Source organism: Mustela lutreola, chromosome 3 (genome assembly GCF_030435805.1).
Source record: "Mustela lutreola isolate mMusLut2 chromosome 3, mMusLut2.pri, whole genome shotgun sequence".
Lineage (NCBI taxonomy): Eukaryota > Metazoa > Chordata > Mammalia > Carnivora > Mustelidae > Mustela > Mustela lutreola.
The window spans coordinates 96111087-96135305 of record NC_081292.1 but is presented as its reverse complement, the minus strand read 5'-3'; the positions used below and the strand labels follow the sequence as shown (position 1 = coordinate 96135305).

Genomic DNA, 24219 nt, shown 5'->3' with positions numbered 1-24219 from the left:
GTACTAAGGGCGGGAATCAAGCGCCTCGCTGCATGACGGGAAGCATACTTAATTTCCCCTATAATGAAAATGTAGTTGTAGCCCGTCTTCATTTTCCAGAAGCGTAACTCAAGAAGATTCTCAAACAAGGTGCAGGGGCAGAGAACCAATAAATTAACGTCATCATCTCCATGGGTAACATAACTGGCTCCCCCAAAGGAAAGTATTTAACTGAAGCTGGAGCTCCCGCTCAATTTACCCAGTAGTCTCTTTCCGGCCACGCTGTGCGTCATTGCCGTTGCATCTTCTGATTGGCCAGATGATAGGAGACAGCGCCTGCGCACTGCATTCCTTTGAGGGTCGTGGGCAGACGCCATTTTGGCCCCAGAGGTGCTTCTGGGAAGTAGAGCGCGGATCTATACGCCTGCCCGCCTACCCGGTACAGCTTCTTGTGCCGGGGCTTTTAGGTCGAAGTGTTTGTGCCCGCCGCTGCTGCCGTTTGATCCTACGCACCCCCGAAACCCTCTAGTGGAGCGGGAGCCCCTGAGCATCGGGCCGCGCCATCGGGGGTCACATCGCCAGGAAGGAGGTGACGGGGGCGGCGCGGGGCGCGGACACTCCCCGCCGAGAGCCCGCCTGCCATGGATTCGGAATATTTCAGCGGCGACCAGTCAGGTGGGGCAGGTACTTGGGGGACAGGGCTTGGGGGGCGGAGCAGTTATTCAGTGGGGCTTGGCCTCTCACCCTCGCGGGGTAGGGGAAGGAGGCCCCGGAGACGTTCCCTCCCCCGACTTGGTCCGCTGTGGACTGTGAAGCGGCGCGCGAAGAGCCCGCCGACCCGCTGCGGCCCGGAAGTTAGAACCTTGGAGAGGGGATTCTAGACCGAGAGCGGTCTTCTGAATTGGCAAGTTTTTGGCTGAAACTGGGAAACCACTTCATATATTAAGTGCTTCTATGTGCAAAGTCCTAGGGAAGGTCTCTCCTGTTACGGAATTTTTTTTTTTTTTCTTCCTGTAGTTGCGAGTCTTGCGAGAATTCAAGGGAGCGGTTCAGTAGGGGGTGCGGGATATTTCCTAGACCTTTCACACGGAGATGGGGATGGTTTAATCTCGCCTGCAACCGTGGTTTCCCAGTAAAATGTAGGACCCTCGTTTGAGTTGTATAAATATGTTAGAGTAAGGCGTGTACTTCTGGTACTTACTGGTGATTTTGTACTTTTCCTTCACCTTGAGACCTTTCCTCTTTCTCCTGACTGAAGTTTGATCTTCTTTGTTCCCTGTTTATTCAGTAAACACTGAGCGCCCCCTCCTAACACTGTACTAGGCACCGGAGATACAAGGACGAATAAGTCATGTCCTAGTGGGGAAGAACTTGACCGTTTCCTTTCACTTTGTGTCCTAGTCCCGTGAAGTGTTACCTGTCAGCAGTGCCTAAATGTCTGTATGTTAATCTCTTTTCTGTTTTGAGTTCACTTCGATTCGCTATATGATAGCGAATAGTGATAACTACAGAACGCGTTTCCAGGCATGCCCTGCTGTTTCGCCTAGAATGTTTGCTTGATATTTTCAACATAGTTTTCAGTTCTTTCTAAATTATTAAATTATTTTTCAGATAAATAATTGTATGTAATACATGTCTATGGTTTAAGTGCTGGAAGACTTGAAAAAATAACAGTTCCCTGACTTTTCATTCTTTTTGCGGTTTTTTGATATTTACTTTCATATTAATTTATGCTCTTTCTTGTTGCATATTTTTAGGCATTCCGTAATGATTCCCTTTGTGTTAGGACAGGATTTTAGCCTCTTATGTTCCCTTTTCCCCCCATACTCTTACTGTTGCAGCATAATTATTTGTTACATTTCAAAATTACTTGTAATTTGACTGTATAAATATTCTTTACTTCTCAGCTGAGTAGAGTAGCTCCTTAGTATGATTTCATTCTTAAACTTTTTGGTTTTCCTGTAGTTGACTGCTTCATTTTTAAAATTTAGTTTATTTTTATTAAACTTCTAACCAGTCTTCCCATATCCTCCAACAGCCCTAAATCCCTCTCACAGTACAATTTTTATATTTTTAAAGTTTCGGTTAAAGGTAGGTAGCAATTCAATTTTACCATTTTGTAACAGTGCAGTGTATTCTTTACTTTAAGAATTTATACCATTTCTGTACTGGAGTTCTTGTGCTCTGCATTCATAAACAAATATTTACTGTGCTGAACCAGGCACTGTTCTGGGCTTCAGGGAATCAGCAGTTAACCAAAATCCTTGCACTTTTGGCCCTTTCATTCAAGTGAGGAAAGACCCATATTAAACAAATAACTTGGTAAGTCATGTAGTACATTAGAAGGTGGTAAGTAAATTCTGTGGAGAGAATAGACTCCGGTTTTAACATAAGGTTGAAGTAGTTAAAGAGCACACTATTATTTAGAGGTTGTTGATTTGGTTCTTAGTGATGTTTCTTAAGCTTCACATTTCTTTTATGACGTATTTTTTGCTGCCACATATGTCATAATATGTGTTCTGATTGTTGGTATTTATATATAAGTGTTATGGTGTTGTCTTATTCACATTAGCATCATTAGTCATGCTTCGTCAGTGGTAACCTTTGCTCTTACATTATTCTTGATTCATTGTGTTCATTTCAGTTGTAGATGTCATCCATCTTACACCTTAAGTGGGTTTTTGTTTTATTTTTAAGCAGATGATGGTGGCGCTACCCCAGTACAGGATGAACGGGATTCAGGGTCAGACGTTGAGGATGATGTAAATGAGCAACACTCTGGATCAGACACTGGAAGTGTAGAACGTCATTCAGAGGTATTGGCTAAACAACATCTTTGGGGAGGCTTTTCCCTTGCATTCTGTGAGACATGTTTTTATTTAGGAGTTGTAGAGATCCTGTCACATGGTATAGGCTTCAAACCCTGGGAGTAAAGGATTTTAAATTAATAGAGAACTGCTTTAAAAAATAAACAGGGATAGCCTGGTTTCTTAGGAAATCACAGGGAAAGAATTTCAGGTTGGGGCCTTCTTCAGATAGTAGACAGTTCTCATATGTTCATATTGATTCACAAAATGGGTCAGGCCTTTTGGTATTTGAGTAGACCTCCCCATTCCCAAAATAATGTCTGAAAGAGGCAATGAGCATTTGCAAGCTGAAGAAATATCAATTAGGATAGAAAGTTATGGGATTTATCACCTATCAGAATTCTTAAAGGATTTGACTTTCTCAGCATGAACTGTCCAGTGTATATAATGTATGTAATGACAGCAAACAGAATTTTAAAAGCTGTTTTTAATTAATAATACAGAGTAGTGTTGGATCTTGTGTACAGCATTTCAACATATTTGGCCTAATAAACATTTAAAAAACTATTTAATTTGCTTCCCTGGTTACACAGTCTGTACTACGCAGTGTTAACAAAATAAAAATGGGACATTTTAAAATAATTCAGGTATACGTTTTTGTTAAACAAACTGAAACCCATAGGAATGATAAAGATGATGAGATTTTCTTTTAAGAAATTCATGAGCCATATATTTTGTTTGATTACACAGGAACAGAAAATTGTCCGATTTTAAGTAGTAGATACAGTTATTAGAGATTGTGTTATTGATTTTGTCCTTAGATATGTCATGAGTGTACTTAGACATCAAGCAAATATTTATTGAGCATCCACTATGTGTCAGGTTCTTTTGAAGTATCCAGGACTAAATGAGGTCTCACCATCACCAAAATGCTTCTCTTCTTGGATTTATTTTCATAAAGGGGAGAAAGACATTAAACAGTATTTTTTAAAAATTGTGTAGTTTGTTAGGAGATAATTGCTGTGCAGAAAGAAGAAAGTTAGAAAGAATGGAGGGTGACAGAGTAGAGGGCAGGCTCTTTAAATAGGGAGGTACACATAGACTTTATTAAGAAAGTGACTTTTTTGATCAAGACGTGAAGGGAGGTAAAGGAATAGCCATGTGGATGTGTAGAGGAACACACACACACACACACACACACACACACACAATTCCAGGCAAAGACCCTAAGGTGTTCTTGTGCTTAGTTTGTTCAAGAAACACCAAGGAGTGTGGCAAGAGGGGAGTTTAAGTAGAGGGCACATGAGATTGGAGGCTAAATGAACTGGGAGAAAGGCTTATCCTTTAGTTATTTTGATGCCACTCAGTTTTTGGTATGCTCTTAAGTATTCAGATTAAATCCTAATAATAGCCAATAGATAGAAATTATCTCATAGTGTAAACCTTATTACAGTTTATTAGTGTGTAGGGTTTTATTAAAATTTCTACTTTGGAAAGTAGGATAAGATGATTGACTCAGGGCTTCATTATTCAATTGTAAATGTAATGTAGGCTTACCTTTAGGCATCTTCAACTACTTTTTTGTAATGAGGTGGATTCTAAATAAATAAATGTGCATGCTGAAAATTTGGAAACTATTAAAAACTTAAAGAAGAAAATTAGAATCAGCATACTGTCATCACAGAAATGACTGTTAACTTTTTATATTATTTGTCCTGCATTTTTATTTTCTCATATATGTAATGTGTGTACATTTTAAGTTACTTGAGATTTTACTGTGTATATTTTGTATTTATATATAATATTTTTTATCTGTTCACTTAAGATTGTACCTAAGAATTTCCCTGTGTCATTAAGGATTCTCACTAAGCATAATTTTTAAGGCTTAATACGATATTTTTAAAAATGAATGCACCATTAATTGTTCAACACTTTCCTGACTTTTGACCTTTAGAGTGTATAGGTATTAAAAATGAAGTCTGCTGTGAACGTATTTTTGTTCTTTCCATAGATAATCCCTTTCAGGAGGATTATCCCAATTTTTTAAACTACTAGGTTATAGTTTGAGAGTGCCAATTTTACCCTTATTAATTGTTGAGTTCTGCATTTATGCTCCTTTGGCTCTTTAAAGTGGCTTCTTTGGAAGTGGCTTCTTTTGGATCATTTTCATATGAAAAATATTTTCTAGAAGACAGTGGGATGTTAGAAGAGTACCATTGTATTAAACTGAACAGTGGAGATGACAGGCCCAAACCTAAAAAAATATGTATTAGTTTCCTATTGCTGCCATAACAGTTTGACACGGATCTGGTGGCTTAAAAGAGATTTATAATTCTGGAGACCAGAAGGCTAAAATGGGTCTCAAGGGGTTAATGGGCTAAACTCAAGGTATTACCAGGGCCATGTTTCTTCTCTAAGGGAGAATCCATTTCTTTGCCTTCTCCAGCTCTGTAGATCAGTTGCATTCGTTGGCTTGTGGTTCCTTCATCATCAGTGTCTGCACTGTAACACCTTCAAATCTCTCTGACCTCTGCGGTCACATCTACATCTCTCTCTGACCCTCCTGCCTCCCTTTTCTAAGAACCTTTGTAGTTATATTGGGCCTACTCAGATATAATCCAGGAAAATCTCCTTATCTCAGGTTCCTTAATTACATCTGTACATCCCCTTTTGCATGTAAAGTTAATCAGCACAAATTTGGGGATTGGGATGTAGACATCTTTTGGAGAGCTATTATTTTGCCTGCCACAAGATGGAACTCAAAACATGGTTCTCCAATAGTACAAAAAGGTTTTTCCCTTTTGCATTTTAGATTTTAGGCTGGTTTTTGAAAAAATTCATTTCACTTACGGTATTCACTCTATGTTTATTTGTTTAGAGCTCTAAGGAAAGTTTTGAAAAAACTCAAGGTAATATTTTTAAAATTAAAATTAATTTAAAAATATAAGATAATGAACGTCAAGATAAGTAACAGTGCTTTGCTGTTCCATATTGGAGCCTGGGACAAAATGAAAAATAATACCATATTTTTAAAATCTTGATATTTTGTTCATTATGGATTTTTCTCCATCATCTGATCTTGAAAATCGTCACTTGTCTTTTTTTTAAAACCGCTTTATTGAGATAAATTTGCATGCCCTACAATTCGCCCATTTAAAATGTGCAGTTCTGTTGTCTTTAGTATATTCACAGTAGTCACCATTGTCAATTTTAGAATATTTTCGTCACTTCAAAAAGAGACCTTTTAGCTATTACCTGCTTACCATTCACACCCCTCCTCCCTTCCCATCCTTCTGCACATTCCATATGAATGGAATTGTATAATATGTGGTCACTTGTGACTGGTTCTTTCACTTAATGTTTTCAAGGTTTATTCATTGTAAACCGTGTGTTTTGGATATATGTCTACACCATACCCATGTATGTTGTAGCATATATCGGTACTTATTTCTTTTTTGGGTAATATTCCATTATATGGATAAACTACATTTATTTATCCATTTGTCAGTTGATGAACATTTAAGTTTTTACCTTTTGGCTGTTGTAAGAAATTGTTCTATAAACATTTACATAGAAGTTTTTGTGTGTTACTTCTCTTGGGTATGTACCTAGGAGTGGAGTTACTGGCTCATATGGTAACATTGTCCTTTTTTTTTAAGATTTCTCTTTATTCGACAGACAGAGATCATAGGTAGGCAGAGAGGCAGGCGGGGGCGGGGGGAGCAGGCTCTCTGCTCAGCAGAGAGCCCAATGGGGGGCTTGATCCCAGGACCCTGAGATCATGATCAGATCCGAAGGCAGAGGCTTAATCCACTGAGCTACCCAGGCGGCCCGGTAACATTATTCTTAAATGTTTGAGGAACTCTCAGGCTGTTTTCCACAGTGGCCGTATCATTTTACATTCCCACTAGTATATGAAGGTTCTGATTTCCCTATATTCTTACCAACTTTTGTTATTACTTGACTCTGATCATAAACATCTTAGTGGATATGCAGTAGTATCTCGTTACGGTTTTGATTTGCATTTCCCTGATGAGTAATGATGTTTGTTACACTTATGTTGGTATTGGCCATTTGTGTAACTTCTTGGGAGAAATGTCCATTCAGATTCCTTGTTCATTTTTTTTTTTTTTAAAGATTTTATTTGTTTATTTGACAGAGAGAGATCACAAGCAGGCAGAGAAGCAGGCAGAGAGAGAGGAGGAAGCAGGCTCCCTGCCGAGCAGAGAGCCAGATGAGGGGCTCCATCCCAGGACTCTGAGTTCATGACCTGAGCCGAAGGCAGCGGCCACCCAGGCGCCCCTCCTTGTTCATTTTGTAATTGGACAATTTGTCTAAGAGACTTTTAAGAGTGCTTTAAATAGTATGGCTACAAGTCCCTTATTAGATGACTGATTTGCAAATATTTTCTCCTATTACATGAGTTATCTTTTGACTTTAATGACTTTTTGATACAAAAAAGTTTCTAATTTTAATGAAGTTCAATTTATCTATTTTTTCTTTTGTTGTTTGTACTTTTAGTGGCATGTCTAAGAATTCTTCACCAAATCCAAGGTCATGAAGATTTATTTCTGTGTTTTAAGAGTTTCATCATTTTAACTCTTATATTTAGATTTTTTTTGCTCATTTTGGGTTTATTTTTGTATATACTATGAGGTAATAAAACTGGTAAGGGTCCAGTTCCATTCTTTTGTTTGTGGATATTTAGTTGTGTCAGCATCATTTGTTGAAGAGATTTTTCTTTCCTCATTGAATGGTCTTGGCCCCTTGTCAGAAATTAGTTGGACATAGATGTAATGGTTTATTTCTGTATCCTCTGTTCTAATTGATTCCTGTTTGTGTCTGTATTTACACCAGTGCCATAGTACCTTGAGTAAGTTTTGATATTAAGGAGTGTGAGTGCTGCTTTGTTCTTTACAACATTGTTTTACCTCTTCTGGGTCCCTTGCAACTACATACATATTTTATAATTACCTTGTCCATTCCTGCAAGGAAGTTAGCTGGGGTCCTTGTAGGGATTGCAGTGAATCTATAGATGAGTTTGGGTAGTGTCATCATCTTAAGAATGCAAAGCTACTGATTCATGAATGTAGGGTATTTGTTCATTTATTTAGGTCTTCAGTTTCTTTCAACCATGCATTGTAATTTTCAGTGTACAAATGCTGCATTTGTATTTTAAATTTATTCCTGCTTTTCTCTTTGATGCTTAGCAAGTGGCATTCTCTTATTAATTTCATATTCAGATTGTTACCATTTTTCCTATTCTAATTAATTGCATTATGGTCTGAGAATATGCTTTGTACAGTAGCTGTTGTTGTAAATTTATTGAGGTTTGTTTTACAGCTTAGTGTATGGTCTGTCCTGAAGAATGTTTCATGTGCAGTTGAGAAGAATATATAATTTGCCTTTGAAGCCACAGTGTGTCTCCTGTAGTCAACGTATCATTGGATATATATTTTTTTAATCTGATTTCTATCTCTTTTTGAGTGGGGACAGGCAGAGGGAGAAGGAGAGAGAGAATCTTGAGCAGGCTTCAGGCACAGTGCAGAGCCCAAAGCAGGGCCCAGTCTTACAACCTTGAGATCATGACCTGAGCTGAAATCAGGAGTCGGATGTTTAACCGACTGAGCTACTCAAGAGCCCCTCTTGTTTCTGTCTCTTGATTGACTTGTTTAATCCATTCATAATCTAATGTTTTTGATAAGAGTTGCAGTCTGCCATTTTAATGTGTGTTTTCTATAGTCTTATCTCTTATTCCAGTCTTTGGTTTAAAATCTAATTTGTCTGACATAAGGATTGCCACTCCAGCTTTCTTTTGATGACCATTGGCATGATAAATTGCTTTCCATTCCCTCACTTTAAATCTGGGTCTAAAATGAGTCTCTTGCAGATAGCATATAAATGGGTCTTACTTTTTTTATCGAATCTGATACCCTGTGTCTTTTGATTGGGAAATTTCGTCCATTTACATTCAGAGTAACTATTGAAAGGTATGAATTTAGGGCCATTATATTACTGCCTATAAAGTCACTGTTTCTGTATGTTGTTACTGTTTCTTTCTGGCCTATGTTGCCTTTGGGTGCTTTCTTCCCTTAAAGGATCCCTTTTTTACTTTTTAAAGATTTTTTTAAAAAAATTTATTTGATAGAGATCACAAGTAGGCAGAGAGGCAGGCAGAGAGAGAGGGGAAGCAGGCCCCCTGCTGAGCAGAGAACCTGATGCGGGGTTCAATCCCAGGACCCTGAGACCATGACCTGAGCTGAGGGCAGAGGCTTAACCCACTGAGCCACCCAGGCTCCCCAAAGGATCCCTTTTAATATTACTTGCATGGCTGGCTTAGTGATCACAAATTTCTTTAGTTTCTTTTTGACCTGGAAGCTTTTTATCTCTCCTATTTTGAATGAAATCCTTCTTTGCTGGATAAAGTAGTCTTGGCTGCATATTTTTCTTATTTAGTACCTTGAATCATGCCAGTCCTTTTTAGCCTGCCAGGTCTCTGGCCTATGTCTGCTGCCAGTGTAATGTTTCTACCCTTGTTGGTTATGGACCTCTTGTCCTGAGCTGCTTTCAGGATTTTCTGTTTGTCTCTGAGGTTTGCAAGTTTCACTTTTTGTTATGTCAATTTATTATGTCAGTTTATTATTATATGTCAAGGTACTGACCAATTTTTGTTGATTGGTTGGGGGGGGGGGTGGAAGGTTCTCTGTGTCTCCTGGACTTGAATGCCTATTTCTTTCACCAGATTAGGGAAGTTCTCTGCTATAATTTGTTCCAATACATCTTCTGCCCCTCTGTTTCTTTCCTCTTCTGGGATCCCAATTCTAATATTGTTTAGCTTTATGGCATGGCTTATCTCTTGAATTCTGTCCTTTTCATGATCCAGTAGTTTATCTCTCTTTTTCTCAGCTGCTTTATTCTCCATCATTTGGACGTCTTTATCATTAATTGTCTCATCTGCCTTATTTATCTTAGCAGCACGAGCCTCCATTTTTATTAAATCTCATTAATAGCCTTTATTTCGACTTGATTAGATTTTTGTTCTTTTATTTCTCCAGAAAGGGATTCCCTAGTGTCTTTTGTGCCTTTTTCAAGCCCAGCTAGTATTTTTGTAATTCTGAACTCTAGTTCCAACATCTTACTTTTATCTAGACTGATTACGTCCCTGGTAGTCAGTACTGCCTATTATTCTCTTTTTTGAGAATATATATATACATATATATATATATATATATATATATATTTTTCTGTCTTGTCATTCTGTCCAGAGAAGATTAGATGAGCAAGAGAACAAAGTCCTAAAATGGCAACAACAACCCCAGAGACATATACCCTAAACAAATCAGAAGAGACCTGAAACTGGAAATCAATGAATAAATGAATGAATGAATAAAAAATAAATAAAAGAGAGAATATAATCAGATATGTGAACAGAATAGAGCAATACACTGGATCCTGGATATTTTGGTCTGTTTGTTGGAAAACTAGATCCCAGGGGTGCCTGGGTGGCTCAGTTGTTAAGTGTCTGCCTTCGGTTCAGGTCATGATCCCAGGGTCCTGCTTGCGGGGAGTCTGCTTCTCTCTCTCCCACTCTCCTGCTTGTGTTCCCTTTATCGCTGTGTCTCTCCCTGTCAAATAAATAAATAAAAATCTTTGGAAGAAAGAAAACTAGATCCTGAAATTGTAAAGAAAAGCTTATATATGTATAAAAATAAAGTTAAATACAATAAAAGGATAGACTAACTGTAATCTTCGCCACCTGAATAGCTTTCAGGCAGGGAAGTCCCTTACCAGAGCAGACTTATGAAAGTTCTGATTTTGCGCACCACTGATCTATCACTTTTGGGTAGCCATTTACAGAGGCCCCCCATCCGCATAATTTATCTTCCCATATATTGCTTAGGATTCACTTTTCCGTACCTCCTACCTTGCAGAAAGTGGTTGCTTTTCTATTTGTAGAGTTGCAGCTATTCTTTTCTTAGCTCTCCAGTTGAGTTCACAGGTGTTCATAATGATTTGATAGCTATCTAACTGAATTCCTGGGGCCAGATGAAACTAAGGTTTCCTATTCTTATGCTATCTTGGACTAGTTGTCTTTTACCTCCTTGATTAAGTTTATTCTTAGGTATTTTATTCTTTTTGATATTAAGGAGATTATTTTCTTTTTTTAAAGTTTTGTTGTTAGTGTATAAAAATGCAACAGATTTTTATATATTGATTTTGTGTCCTGAAAGTATTGAATTCATTGATTAGTTCTTACAGTTTTTGGTGGTCTTCTGTGTATGACATGACATCTGCAAATAATGACGGTTTTACTTCTTCCTCCCTGATTTGGATGCCTTTTATTTATTTTTTCTTGCCTAATTGCTGTGGCTGGGACTGCCACCCCTGTGTTGAAAAAAAGTGTTGAGAATGGGCATCCTTGTCTCGTTCCTGATCTTAGAGGAAATGCTTTCACCTCTCCCCATTGACTTATGATGTCATCTATGGGCTTGTCACATATGGCCTTTATTATGCCAAGATATGTTCCCTCTTTACCAGTTTGTTGAGAGGTTTTTTTTTTTTTTTTTTTTATCATAAATGGATGTTGGATTGTGTCAGATACTTTTTCTGAATCTGTTGAGATGATCATATTTTTAGTTTTCATTTTGTTCATGTGGTATAAAGCGTTGGTTGATTTGTTGAGCTTACCTTGCATTACTGGAATAAATACCATTTAGTCATGGTGTACTGCTGAATTTGGTTTAATAATGTTTTGTTCAGGATTTTTTACCTTTGTTCATCAGAAATATTGCCCAATAATTTTCTTTTCTTGTTGTATCTTTGTCTGGTTTTGTTATCTGGGTAATGATGGCTTCATAAAATGGTTGGGAAGTGTTCTCTCAGCCTCCTCTTCTGCTTTTTAGAAGAGTTTGAGAAGGATTAGTATTAATTCTTCTTTAGATGTTTGATAGAATTAAACTATGACTTACTAACATCTTTTTGACTAGGTTTCTAAAAGGGATATACATATAAATATCAGCGGGATATTCATGAAATGTATTTGTTCTTTGTAGAGCATGTTGAAAAATCAGAATCATCACCTAACTTTTGTGGTCATGCAGATAGTGAAAAGGGGAAAATTAAAAAAAAAAAAAATCTTTTTCAGTAGTTATCATCAAAGCCACACATTTTTAATAAAGCAGTTTGAGTACAGATGTGATCTGGCTATTACTAGTTGCCAGTTCTAATTTTTGTTGCTTTACTTGAATATTTTCTTGGACAGTATGAAATTGGCTTTGTGGTTAATGGTCAGCTGATTTTTGTTCCATGGAAAATATATTGAAGGAAATGTGTATTTTAAAATCCAGAAGCCTGTAGATTTCATCTGCGTAGAAGATAGAAGAGGGTCTCACGCAAGAAAATAGTATGTGGGACTATTGATGTAGAGGTTGTTTGTAAATGGAGCCTGGCTTCTCATTATTTTCTAACTGTAGGCAAAGCATAATGGGCACATCCATCTGCTCTTGAAGTTGGGGACAGTCCCATTAACCCAGCCTCATTTTGAATTTCATAAGGGTGGCAGGCTACTCTTGTTTGGATCTTTCCATAGAGGTTGTCCTAATACAAGGAAAGTATTTTTAAGGAGAGTACATCAGAGCAGCTAGAATATTCTTTTTGGTACTGCTGTCCTTGTTTACCCTATTTCTTAACAGTTCTTTGGTTCCATCTACATTCTCTTTCTTTGTGTTAGGTCTCAGGCTTTGTCATTGAGCCTGCAGGTTGAGGAGAAAAACATTATTTTGTGTTCTTTTTTGTTAAGCATTGTTTTATGGCGTTCTATTTCATTTTGGTGAATTTAAGTGTCTTCTGTATACTAAAGGTAAAAGATACATTTTTTAAAAAGTGGTCTCTGATTTCAACGTCAGTGTATTTCACATCACCTTTCAGTAAGGTAGAGGTACACGATGTTATGGGGTATGAAGAAAGGAATGGTTAATCAGCCCGGCCTTTTCAGATGATGTGTTTAAGCTGAGTCTTGAAGGGTTAATGTTTTGTAATTAATAATAAGGTGTTTTGTTTTGAATGGCTAATAGCATCTACTGAGTGATCATAGGCATTGTGCTAACTACTTTTCATTCATTTGATCCTCAAAACATTCCTCTAAGGTATTAGTACTATCCCTAACTTCGTGAAATTGAGAACACTGAGGCTTTTTTTTTTTTTTTTAAGATTTTTTAATTTATTTATCTGTCAGAGAGAGTGAGCATAGGCAGGCAGAGAGGCAGGCAGAGGCAGAGGGAGAAGCAGGCTCCCTGCTGAGCAAGGAGCCCGATTCAGGACTCAATCCCAGGACCCTGGGATCATGACCTGAGCTGAAGGCAGCTGCTTAACCAACTGAGCCACCCAGGTGTCCCGAGAACACTGAGGCTTAAGAGAAGTTAAGAAAATTTTCCTAGATGACAGAATAGGAAGTGGCTGAGCTAGGGTTTGGACCCAAGAGCTTTCTGATTCTAGAGAGAAATCCTTGTAAAGAACCAAACTCTTTGTTGTTGTTAACTCTTAAAGTTAAGTTGTACACAATCCATTTTATCTAGAGAGGAAAATGGAAGAGCCTTTAGGAAGAGGCTATTTTTGCCCAGTTTTGAGGTTTGAAAAGGACAAGGTGGGGGGAAGATACTTGAGGCAAAAGAAACAACATTTGTAAAGGCAGGAGGTAATGAAGTAAGTAGTTGCGTGTGTCTGGTAGAATTTTAATGTGTGGTTAGAATCACTTGGATTAGATGTCAAAATGCAGATTCTGTGACCTCTTCTTCAGACATACTGGATTAATATTTGGTACTTTTTTACCAATAGCACCCCAGATGATTCTAATACACATAGGAAGTTTGCGAACTGCTAGTGCAGTGCATAGGGTTGATGTTGGAGAGAGGGCAGAAATGAATCTGGAGAGGTAGTAGGCAGGAGTAGGAGTTTGCTTCATTATTATGAACTCTTATGAACTCTTTTTTTTTTTCTGACAGAGACAGACAGATAATAAGTAGGCAGAGAGGCAAGCAGAGGGAGAGGGGGAAGTAGACTCCCTGCTGAGCAGAGAACCTGATGTGGGGCTCAATCCCAGAACCCTGAGATCATGACCTGAGCAGAAGGCAGAGGCTTAACCCACTGAGCCACCCGGGCGCGCCCTCATTATTATGAACTTTTAAGCTTTGTGTGCAGTTTGCTCTTTTTTCTACTCATCAGAAGTGCTTTTGTTTTTAACTATCTGATCCTAAGATTAACCATCTTTTGACTATGGATACTTATATATAGCTTCATTTTATTATGTGTATGCTTGCTGTAAAATTGGAGTTTCTCAAAGTCCGCTCCAGGAGCTACACTGGATAAGCAGCTTTATCTATAATAGCATTGTGTAATTCTGTTGCTGGATTTCTTAGATTCTTTCATATGCTAGTAAAGATGGTATGTATTGACAGCTCCCAAGATAAGATTTTCAGATACATCTTTTAGAGCTAAGGTCCGCTGAAACATGTTTTTGAAAAATATCCTGTAGAGATTTCTTGATGGCATTTAACTTTGTGACTTAGTATTCAATGTTCTGCCAATTTATAATGGTAGGTTAGTATGCAAGTTCAACAGTTTTGTTCGACTCTTCTAATGGTTAAGGAAGAAACAAGTATCCTGAGTTTGGTTCTTTACAAGGATTTCTATTTGACATTTATTGCTTTCTGTCAGTTTTATTATTTACTTTGTAATTTTTAGATGTTAATCCTCTCTGTGCTTAGGTATTGTGACCCTGGTCCATATGGAGTGTGGTTTCTGTTTGTATGCTGAGCCAAATGACCAAATGATTCATTATGGGTAATAGTATTTATTTTATTTGTATCTACAAGGTGAATGATTATAAGAGGGAGGTATGAGGCATTATAGACATTTTAAAAAATTCTAAGAAACCTCAGTGGTCAATTTCTCTGACAGTTAACAATTAGGGGATTTTTAAAAATTATTAAAAACATGTCATTTAAATGGCAGTTTCTATAATTGATTTGTTGTGCTCATATCTGACTTTTTTAAAAACTGCATTTCAGATTTTTTAAGTTTGCAACTTAAACCAATTGTTGAAACCAGCCTAAAAATTTTGAATGTTGTTTTGATAACTTTTAAGCATAACTGTATGATTTTTAATATGTTCCTTTCCTAAATTCTGTGATGTCACTACCTAAGTGCATTCTCCAACTTGAGTCTCTTGACTAACACTTTCTTACTACAGTGATTTCTTACCGTTTTGTTTTCACCATATTACACATAATGAATAGATACACAATTTTAATGAAACTCAAAAATTGATGAGAATTCCTAAGTTTCACAGTCCTGACCATATGTGATGTCTTTGTCATGGTTGCTTGTTTTACTTACTTATTTATTTATTTTTAAAGATTTATTTATTTATTTGAGAGAGAGCTTGAGAGCAGGAGCCGGGGTGGGGGGAGAGAAGAGAGCCAAAGGGAGAGGCAGAAGCGGACTCCCTGCTGAGCAGGGAGCCTGACAAGGGACTTAATCCTAGGACTCTGGGATCATGACCTGAGCCGAAGGCAGCTGCTTAACCTACTAAGCTACTCAGATGCCCCATGGTTGCTTGTTTTAGAATGTATACACGATGTGTCTAGAAATCCATGGTAGAGTCTAGCAGATAAGATTTGGAATGGCTGTCTAGTTCATTATTCTCTTCCTCTGTGGCAGTGGGTCCCACTGCTTTGTCCATGCTCTGGATGTATAACCCAGTGAATACTGAGTCATGACACCTGATACTGCTGTGGCCAACTAGATCATCTGTCCTGGGAGTTTAAAATGTTTGATCCTAGACACAGAAGTTTAGCATGTTTAGAGTGAATCATGGTATTGATATTGCTCTAGTAGAAAGATCCTTGAGTTCCCTTTTCTAAGCTCTCTGAGCTGACTTGGTTCTTACCTTTTCTGAGTCTTTAGTCATTCATTCCACTTTGATTTGGAGAATATTGTTCTTTTTTCTGAAGATAGCCAGAGATGGTTTCTGTTCTTTGCAGTGAAAATAAATTGAGCCACACACGAATATGCTCTTAGAATTACATTATGGCTATGTCGTGGAAAGCATTTCAAAAGACAATTATTTTAATTTTCCCTTTTGCCTCCTGCTTCAGTTCCCCTGCTGGTGTTTGTATATCCCACCTTCCCTCCTCAATAATCTTGTTAATTTTTTTTCTGACTCTGTTAGCACAGACTAGTTACAAATACCTGTTGTCTGCACACCTTTTATAGCTCTGTCTCATATAGATCACTTCCTGTAGGCTTTCAAAATAACATGCATGCTTTCATGACAGTGCATATTAGTTTATGTTGTTAGGATATGTTTGGCTGGCTTACTAGAAAGCATCTTCTTAGGATCAGGCATTGAAACATGTTCAGCCTTGACTCCCAGCACTTGCACATAGTTTGTTGAGTTAATTATTATTCCTCACTTTCATTTATAGTCGGCCCTTGAACAGTATGGTTTTGAATTGTGCAGGCCTAGTTATATTTGGATTTTTTTTCAAATAAATACAGTACTATAAATGTATTTTCTCTTCTTAATGACTTTCTTATAACACTTTTTTCTAGCTTACTTTATTGTTAGAATATAGTATTGTAAGAATATAGTATAGTGTATATATTGTAAGAGTATCTTACTATATTGTAAGAATATAGTATAGTAAAGTATACTTTTAAGAATATAGTATAACATAAAAAAAATGTGTTAATTGACATTTTATGTTACTGGTAAGGCTTCCAGTCAACAGGAGGCTAATTAAGTTTTTGGAAGTTAGTAGTTATACATGACTTTCAACTCTGTGTGTGGGGGGGGAGGTGGTCAGTTCTAGAGATCCTCTGCCAAGTTGTTGAAGGGTCAACTGTAGTTTCTCTAAAACTTAAACTCTTGTCTCAGTGTTATTAGATGTATGATTGAGACTGCTCCAAGCCTCAATTTTGTTACCATGTAAAGTACTGTTATGAGGAGTAAATGAACTAACAGGAGAGAGTCTGACAAGACATTAGGCTCATAATAGGTACTTAGTATGTGTGAGCTATCCCTCTCCTTGTTTGTTTAGATTTGTCTAGGAGAATGTGTCCTGTATATCATTTGGTCTTATAGTTTCATAGTTCTTTTCCTTAAAATAATTTTAATTTTATAAAACCCAAGAATGTTTCTTTTAAAAAGAACTTGGGTACCTGTTTGCTTATATTTGAAAAATATATTTAGGAGCTAAAATTATGTGAGAACATCAGAGTTTTGGTTTTTTGTTTGTATTTTTAAAGTCTAGCTCTTCAAGATGTAAGTCTCCTATATAATTATCTGGGGGTATACTTTACAGATTTGTTTTGGTCAAGTTTGGTTATCTTTTCCCATTTTGGAATCCAAACATGTTAGCCATTTTACAGGTGTATGATCTTCTTTAAGGTGGGGTGTTTCCATATAAGTATAGAACCAACAATTTTATATTGAAGTGTGCATATTCCTTTGTTTTAAAAAATTGTTGAAAAATGTCAGCATTTCACTACCAAACATATTTTTGCACTCTCCTAATTTTTCACCCTTAATTTTTCAGAATGAACCTAGTGATCGAGAGGATGGCTTCAACAAAAGACACCATGTGACAGATTCTGAGAATGATGACCCCTCAAATCTTAATGCCAGTGACTCTGAGAGTGAGGAGCTTCAAAGGCAAAAGGACAGTGACTCTGAATCTGAAGAACACGCAGAGCCTCCTGCAAGTGATTCTGAAAATGAGGACACTAATCAGCATGGGAGCGACTCTGAGAGTGAGGAGACCGGGAAGTTACCTGTCAGTGACTCTGAAAATGAGGAACTTCTTAATGGGCATGCAAGTGACTCAGAAAATGAAGATGTTAGGAAGCATCCTGCCAGTGATTCAGAAATGGAAGAGCTCCCCAAAAGTCCTGCCAGTGACTCTGAAACAGAGGATGCTTTAAAACCTCAAATCACTGATTCTGAAAGTGAGGAACCTCCACAGCACCAAGCCAGTGATTCTGAAAACGAGGAGCTTCCCAAACCTCGAATTAGTGATTCGGAAAGTGAGGAGCTTCCTAAGCCTCGGGTCAGTGACTCTGAAAGTGAGGAGCCTCATAGGATTCAGGCCAGTGACTCAGAAAATGAGGAGCTTCCCAAACCCCGTATCAGTGACTCAGAAAGTGAGGACCCACCAAGGCACCAAGCCAGTGACTCAGAAAATGAGGAGCTTCCCAAACCCCGTATCAGTGACTCAGAAAGTGAGGACCCACCAAGGCATCAAGCCAGTGACTCAGAAAATGAGGAGCTTCCCAAACCTCGAATTAGTGATTCGGAAAGTGAGGACCCCCCAAGGAACCAGGCCAGTGATTCAGAAAATGAGCTTTCCAAGCCCCGAGTCAGTGACTCTGAGAGTGAGGAGCCTCAGAAGGGACCTGCCAGTGATTCTGAAACTGAGGATGCCTCCAGACACAAACAAAAGCCAGAATCAGATGATGATAGTGATGGGGAGAATAAGAGAGAGGATACAGAAATGCAGAATGACTCCTTTCATTCAGATAGCCATGTAGACAGAAAAAGGATCCAGAGTTCTGACAGCGAGGAGGAAGAAACCAAAAGGCCAAAAATTGACAGTGATGAAGATGAAGAAAAAGTTGGGGAGGAGGAGAAAGTAGCGAAGCGAAAGGCTCCTGTGCTTTCTGATAGTGAAGATGAAGAGAAAGCATGTAAGGAATTGTTTTGGATTGTTTGTGCATAGTTTTAATTATTGTCTAAGCTTGTAACTGTGAAGCACTGTATTTCTGCACTTGATCTTAGCCAAAAGGCCGAGAAGCGATGAAGCACTGTATTTCTGAAATGTCAGGTCTATATTCTCTCATTCAACTTGATCTTCTAAAATATTACTAGGATACCAGTTTTGTTTGGTTTTCAGTGGCTGGTCTTAGTATTAAATTTGCTTTGAGTTCTAGGAGTATTAAGATCTAACTAGTTCAAAATAGTAAACTAATGGGAGTTTCATGGGAATGTGAAATACTTAGTTTTTTGTGGGGGAAGGGTAATGTTTCCAAGAAATATGTTAACTTGAAAACCCAGTTGTACCCAGAGTTAGCTGCAAGTGTGACAGTCAGTGCACTAGTTTCCATCTAGCTATTGAGTGAGTTCCCAAGTCTTTTTGGTACCTGTCTTTTGTGAAATGTGGTTGAATACCCAAATATGAGGAAGTTTGTGAGGGAGACTGTATTTAGAGACTCTATGTCTCTGTAGCATATTCTAATCTTTGTTACCTGGGATCCTGTTTTCATAGATAATAATTTTTACTTGATTGCTTTTTTAAATTTTATTACTTTTTTATGAAACTTCGTTGATAAGGTGGGGAGGCCTATTCCCTTATAAGCTGACAGTTGTTACAGGAGAAGGAAAAAGACCATCACACATGTGCCATCCAGTTTACTAAGGGAGATGAGAAATTCCAAACTGACCAGTAGTGACATGGGAGTATGGGAATTCCACAAAAGAATATCTGAGCCTTTTCAGTTCTGCTAATATTTGGCAGAATAGAAGGGACTCTAATTCTGTACATCATTCTAGGCTTCTTTTCTCTGTTCCCCCAAAGGAAAGGTAGCTATTGGTGTCCATTCTTATATTGATTGTTTTGTTCTTCATCTTCCAGTTACTGTTTCCTAAAGAGTATCATAATTGTGAGTTAACTCTGAACCTTTTAGTCACTATTTTTTTTTAATAGTTTTTACTTAATCTCTGTACCTGATGTGGGGCTCAAACTCAAGACCTGGAGATCAAGAGTCACATGGTCTGACAGACAGTCAGGTGCCCCTGGTCTTTTTTTTTTTTTTTTAAATAATTATTCTAAGCTGTGTGTTAGAAGCCCTTTGATTTTTGCTGAGTGTTGCCATTTTAAATCACCTGTTCCTTTTAGTAATACCATGACCATGATGAATAAGATTAATGATATTTTGCACCTTTTTTGACAGCAGCAAAGAAGAGTCGTGTTGTCTCTGATGCAGATGACTCTGACAGTGATGTTATATCAGACAAATCAGGCAAAAGAGAGAAGACTCTAGCATCTGACAGTGAAGAAGAAGTAGGGAAAGAAGAGTTGTCTGATAAGAAAAATGAAGAGAAGGATCTGTTTGGGAGTGATAGTGAGTCTGGGAATGAAGAAGAGTAAGTGACAGTATAACATGAGTTTTCAAGGGTTCATAGAGGTGGTAGAGAGGGGTTTGTCTTTTAAGTTTTTTTAAACTTGTATTAAAATTTTGTAATGAGAAGTAAAATATAATATATCCTGCCTGACTGCATGCCTTTGGGGGATTCAGGAATCCTGAACTATTGCTATACACTATATAACGTGGATGAATCTCAATAGTATTAAGTGAAAGTGAAGAAGACATGTCTGATTACACTGATGTGAAGTTCAGGAGCAGGCAAAATTAATCTGCGGTGATGGAAATCAGAATGGTGGTTGGCTCTAGGATGTTCATGTAGGGACTGGCTAGAAAGGGCCACGACTGAACTCCCTGGAGAGATCAAATTGTTCTATATTTTGATGAGGGTAATGGTTACATGAATGTGTACTTTTCTCAAAGTCCACCAAAATGGACACTTAAGATCTGCACATTTTACTGTACATAAAATATACCTTATTAGAAAAAGATTTCATGGTTCCTGGGCAAATGAGAAGAAAGCAAATGATTTCCTTCTCTTCTAGAAATCTTATTGCAGACATATTTGGAGAATCTGGCGATGAAGAGGAAGAAGAATTTACAGTAAGTATAAGGGAGATATTTCCTCTTAGACTATCATTTTTGTTTCTGTGGCAGTGGTTCCCAAATAGGTAACTACAATAAGTAGAAATAAACAATTATAATGTGTTCAGTAGAAATGTCTAAAATAGAGGATTCAGAAAAGTGAATTAAAAGTATGTACAGAAGCATAAAAGGCAAAATTGAATTAATTGGTGGGGGACATTTTAAGAGATGGTGACAGGTACCTTATAATGCTAAAGGGAAAGATTCATAATACTTAACAAAACTTGTGATTCTAGCAGTGGCAGGCTAGGTAATTTGGACCAACCCTTCCACTAAGGATGACTAGAAAAGCCAGACAAATGTTTAAAAATCTGATCAGCAGAGGAACAATGTAGCAAAGAATTACTAAGCCAAATTCCAGATGGTAAAGCTCAGCATTTAAAACTGCTTTTTCTGGGATGGTTGCCTGATTAGGCTGAGAGGCTGGTCATATTTTTGACAGCCTCAGGAGTCAAAATTTGGAGGTCAGATTTTGCTGAGCTTAGGAGACTTTGAAAACTGCATCCTCAGAATTGGGACTCCTTGGATTAAGAGTGATGTGGAAGTGGTAAGAGTCTGCTTAGATTTTAGGCCAGCTTTGAGTCTTCTAACAACCTAGAGAACCTCAGTCCCAGAGATTCAATGACAGTGCGCCTAAATTCATTGGCTAGTGCTCTGAGACACCTGGCATATTCAGACAAATCCCTTTAGGACAAAGGTAACATCATCACAGGCCTCAGATTATTTATGTAGTTTATCAGGTACGTAGTGTGGTACACAATCATAGATAACGTTAAAAAGAAGCAATAGTGACAACAGATAATAGAAATAGAGGGTCTAGATACAGGAATCTTGGCTGTTTCCTTAAAAAACAAAAAAACTGTTCAGGCAGATAAAAGATTAGAAATTTAGTCAGAGCAAACAACTTTGATTTTTTTTTTTTATTTAAAAAAATTTTAAGATTATATTTTTGAGTAACCTTTATACCCAGCATGGGGCTTGAACTCACAACCCTGAGATCAGGAGTTGCATGTTCCACCAGCTGGGCCAGACAGGCGCCCCAGACCAAACAATTTTTTTAAAAAGGTAGATTTGGAAGAAGAGAACTGAATAGAAATTCTGGAGTGGTAAAATTATAGTAAGAAATTAAAAATTTGGTGGACCAAATTTTGAGTTTAACAACAGAATAGAGTTATTTGAAAAGAGAATGAGGTTAGAAGGAGCTATTTAGAATGAAGAATTGAGATATATTAAAAAATTCCAAATTATACATGAGAATGCTTAACATAGTGAATTGGAATCTTCGAAAAATATAGCAGAAGCATTTAAGGAAATGTAAAGCAAGAGTTTCTAGAAGTTGTGCAAATTACAAGCAGGATAAATACAATGATACAGTAAAAATCTGTACCTAAATACATCATAGTAAAATTGCAAGAAGTCCAAGAAGGCAGGGAAAATTAAAAGTAGCCAGAGGGGGAAAATATTACATTCAGAGAGGCAAAAATCAGATTAATAGCTGACTTCTTAACAGAAACTAACTGCAAACTTAGTGTTCTGTTACATTCAGCAAAAATACTTGTCAGGAATGAAGATTTCCTCCTAATTCATCTTACCAATATACCAATTGATGGAGATACTAAAGGCAGAAAGAAAATCTCAGGTGGAAAATCAGGGATTTAGGAAGAAAAAGCAACAAAAGTGTGTGGGTAAGTCTGAATGGGTATTGATGCTACAAAAGAAAGTCATGTGTGGTGTGGGTTGAAATATCTATAAAATTAGAATATGACAACAGTAACAAATTGGGAGTATACATGGTCTTTGCAAATGTGTATAAAAGGACATCAGTAGACTTTGCTATGTGATCTCTAAAATGGCCACTAAAAAGACTAATGGTATATGTAACTTCCAATTAATAGGGGGGAAAAACAATAATAAAAGCTATCAATCCAAAAAGAAGGCAAGAGAAAAAGAAAGAGGTATAGAACAGGGAATAATTAGAGTAGGATATAGTAAGATAGCAGATTTAAGCTTTCATAACATCTCAGGTTATATTAAACAAATATATCAAGTGCTCTAATTAAAGGACAGAGGTGGTCAGACTGGATTTTAAAATATAGCTGTTTACTCATTTCATGATTCATGAAGGTAAAGAAAAGTCGAAAATAAAAGGATGGAAAAAGATACTGTGTGTGAACGCTAGTAAAAAAAAAAACTGGCACAGCTATATGAATATGAGACTTTGAGGCAGAAACATTTGAGTTAAAGGGTCACTTTAGGGGTGCCTGGGTAGCACAGTTGGTTAAGCATGTGACCCTTGGTTTCGGCTCAGGTTGTGATCTCAGGATCTTGAAATCGGGCCCTCCCTCATGCTCTGTGTCCAGTGCAGAGTCTGCCTTGGATTCTCTCTCTCAAATAAATAAATCTTCAAAAAAAAAAAAAAAAGAGGGTCACTTTATATTGATGAAAAAGGTTTTCAAATTGTATATATATACTAATGTGGCTGAAATACATATATACAAAAAAAAAATTGACAGAATGGCAGAGAGAAATGGACAAATCTATTATCTGAGTGGAATGTAACCAATAGAACAAGCAGACCAAAAAGCCACTGAAGAGTCTCTTTTTATGTAATCTGGAAATAAATGCAAATAAGAATACAAAATAAAAGTTTGGGGATTATAAAAGTTAAAATTATTTTCTGTTCTTTGGCTTTCCTTTTCACTTTCTTAATGGAGTCTTGAGCAAAAGTTTTTAATTTTAATATAAATCAACTTTATCCATCTTTTCCTTTATAGTGAAACTTTGAATTCCCACAAATTTTTGCTTATTCCTAAGATCATAGAGATACTCTCATGAGTTATATTCTAGAAGCTTTTTTTTTTTTTAAAGTTTTATTTATTTATTTATTTGACAGAGAGAGAGATCACAAGTAGGCAGAAAGGCAGGCAGAAAGAGAGAGAGGAGGAAGCAGGCTCCCTGCTGAGCAGAGAGCCCGATGCCAGACTCGATCCCAGGACCCTGAGATCATGACCTGAGCCGAAGGCAGCGGCTTAACCCACTGAGCCACCCAGGCACCCTAGAAGCTTATTTTAATCTTTCACATTTAGTTAGAGAATCCACCTGTAATGGGTATGTATGAGATAGAAGTTAGGGGGTTCCTGGCTGGCTCAGTTGGTAGAGCATATGACTCTTTATCTTGGGATTGTAAAGAAGCCCCACATTGGGTATATAGAGTTACTTTAAAATGTTTAAAAAAATTTTTCCTCCCATTTGGAATATCTAGTTGACCCAGGCCATCCTTTCCTGCTTCTCCCTAGTGCTGTCTTTGTCATAAACAAAGTGTCTGTAGATGATTTCCAGTCTATTTCGGCAGTTTCTTATCTGTTCTGTGGGTCTCTTTATCCTTGCAGTGTTAATACAGAACTATGGATATTTGGTTGTTGATGCCCTCTAAGCTTGTTATTTTTCAAGATTGCCTTGACTTTCTTTTAGCACATTCCCATATAAATTTTAAACCAAGCTTTTGCAAAAATTACAAAGTATAAACATTTTCTGAATGCAGAGCAGTGAAATTAGAAATTCAATTAGAAATTGAATTAGAAATTCAAAA

At 37.4% G+C, this 24219-nt stretch overlaps 1 protein-coding gene across 7 annotated transcripts in view; it reads left to right on the top strand.

The window, feature by feature from the left end:
- Window positions 1-467: 467 nt before the first annotated feature.
- The window catches only part of IWS1 (interacts with SUPT6H, CTD assembly factor 1), a 39879-nt gene continuing 16127 nt past the window's right edge, over window positions 468-24219 (top strand). For 2 of the 7 annotated variants that reach the window (XR_009351789.1, XM_059166505.1), the window contains exons 1-5: window positions 468-663; window positions 2677-2795; window positions 17384-18530; window positions 19794-19986; window positions 20531-20588. Coding sequence is in view for 6 of the 7 variants with exons in the window: in XM_059166505.1 (XP_059022488.1) it covers window positions 621-663; window positions 2677-2795; window positions 17384-18530; window positions 19794-19986; window positions 20531-20588 (1560 nt within the window). In the remaining variant the exon portion in view is untranslated. The remainder of the gene's footprint in view (window positions 664-2676; window positions 2796-17383; window positions 18531-19793; window positions 19987-20530; window positions 20589-24219) is intronic. The other 5 variants (XM_059166509.1, XM_059166510.1, XM_059166508.1 and 2 more) reach the window with 4 other exon arrangements.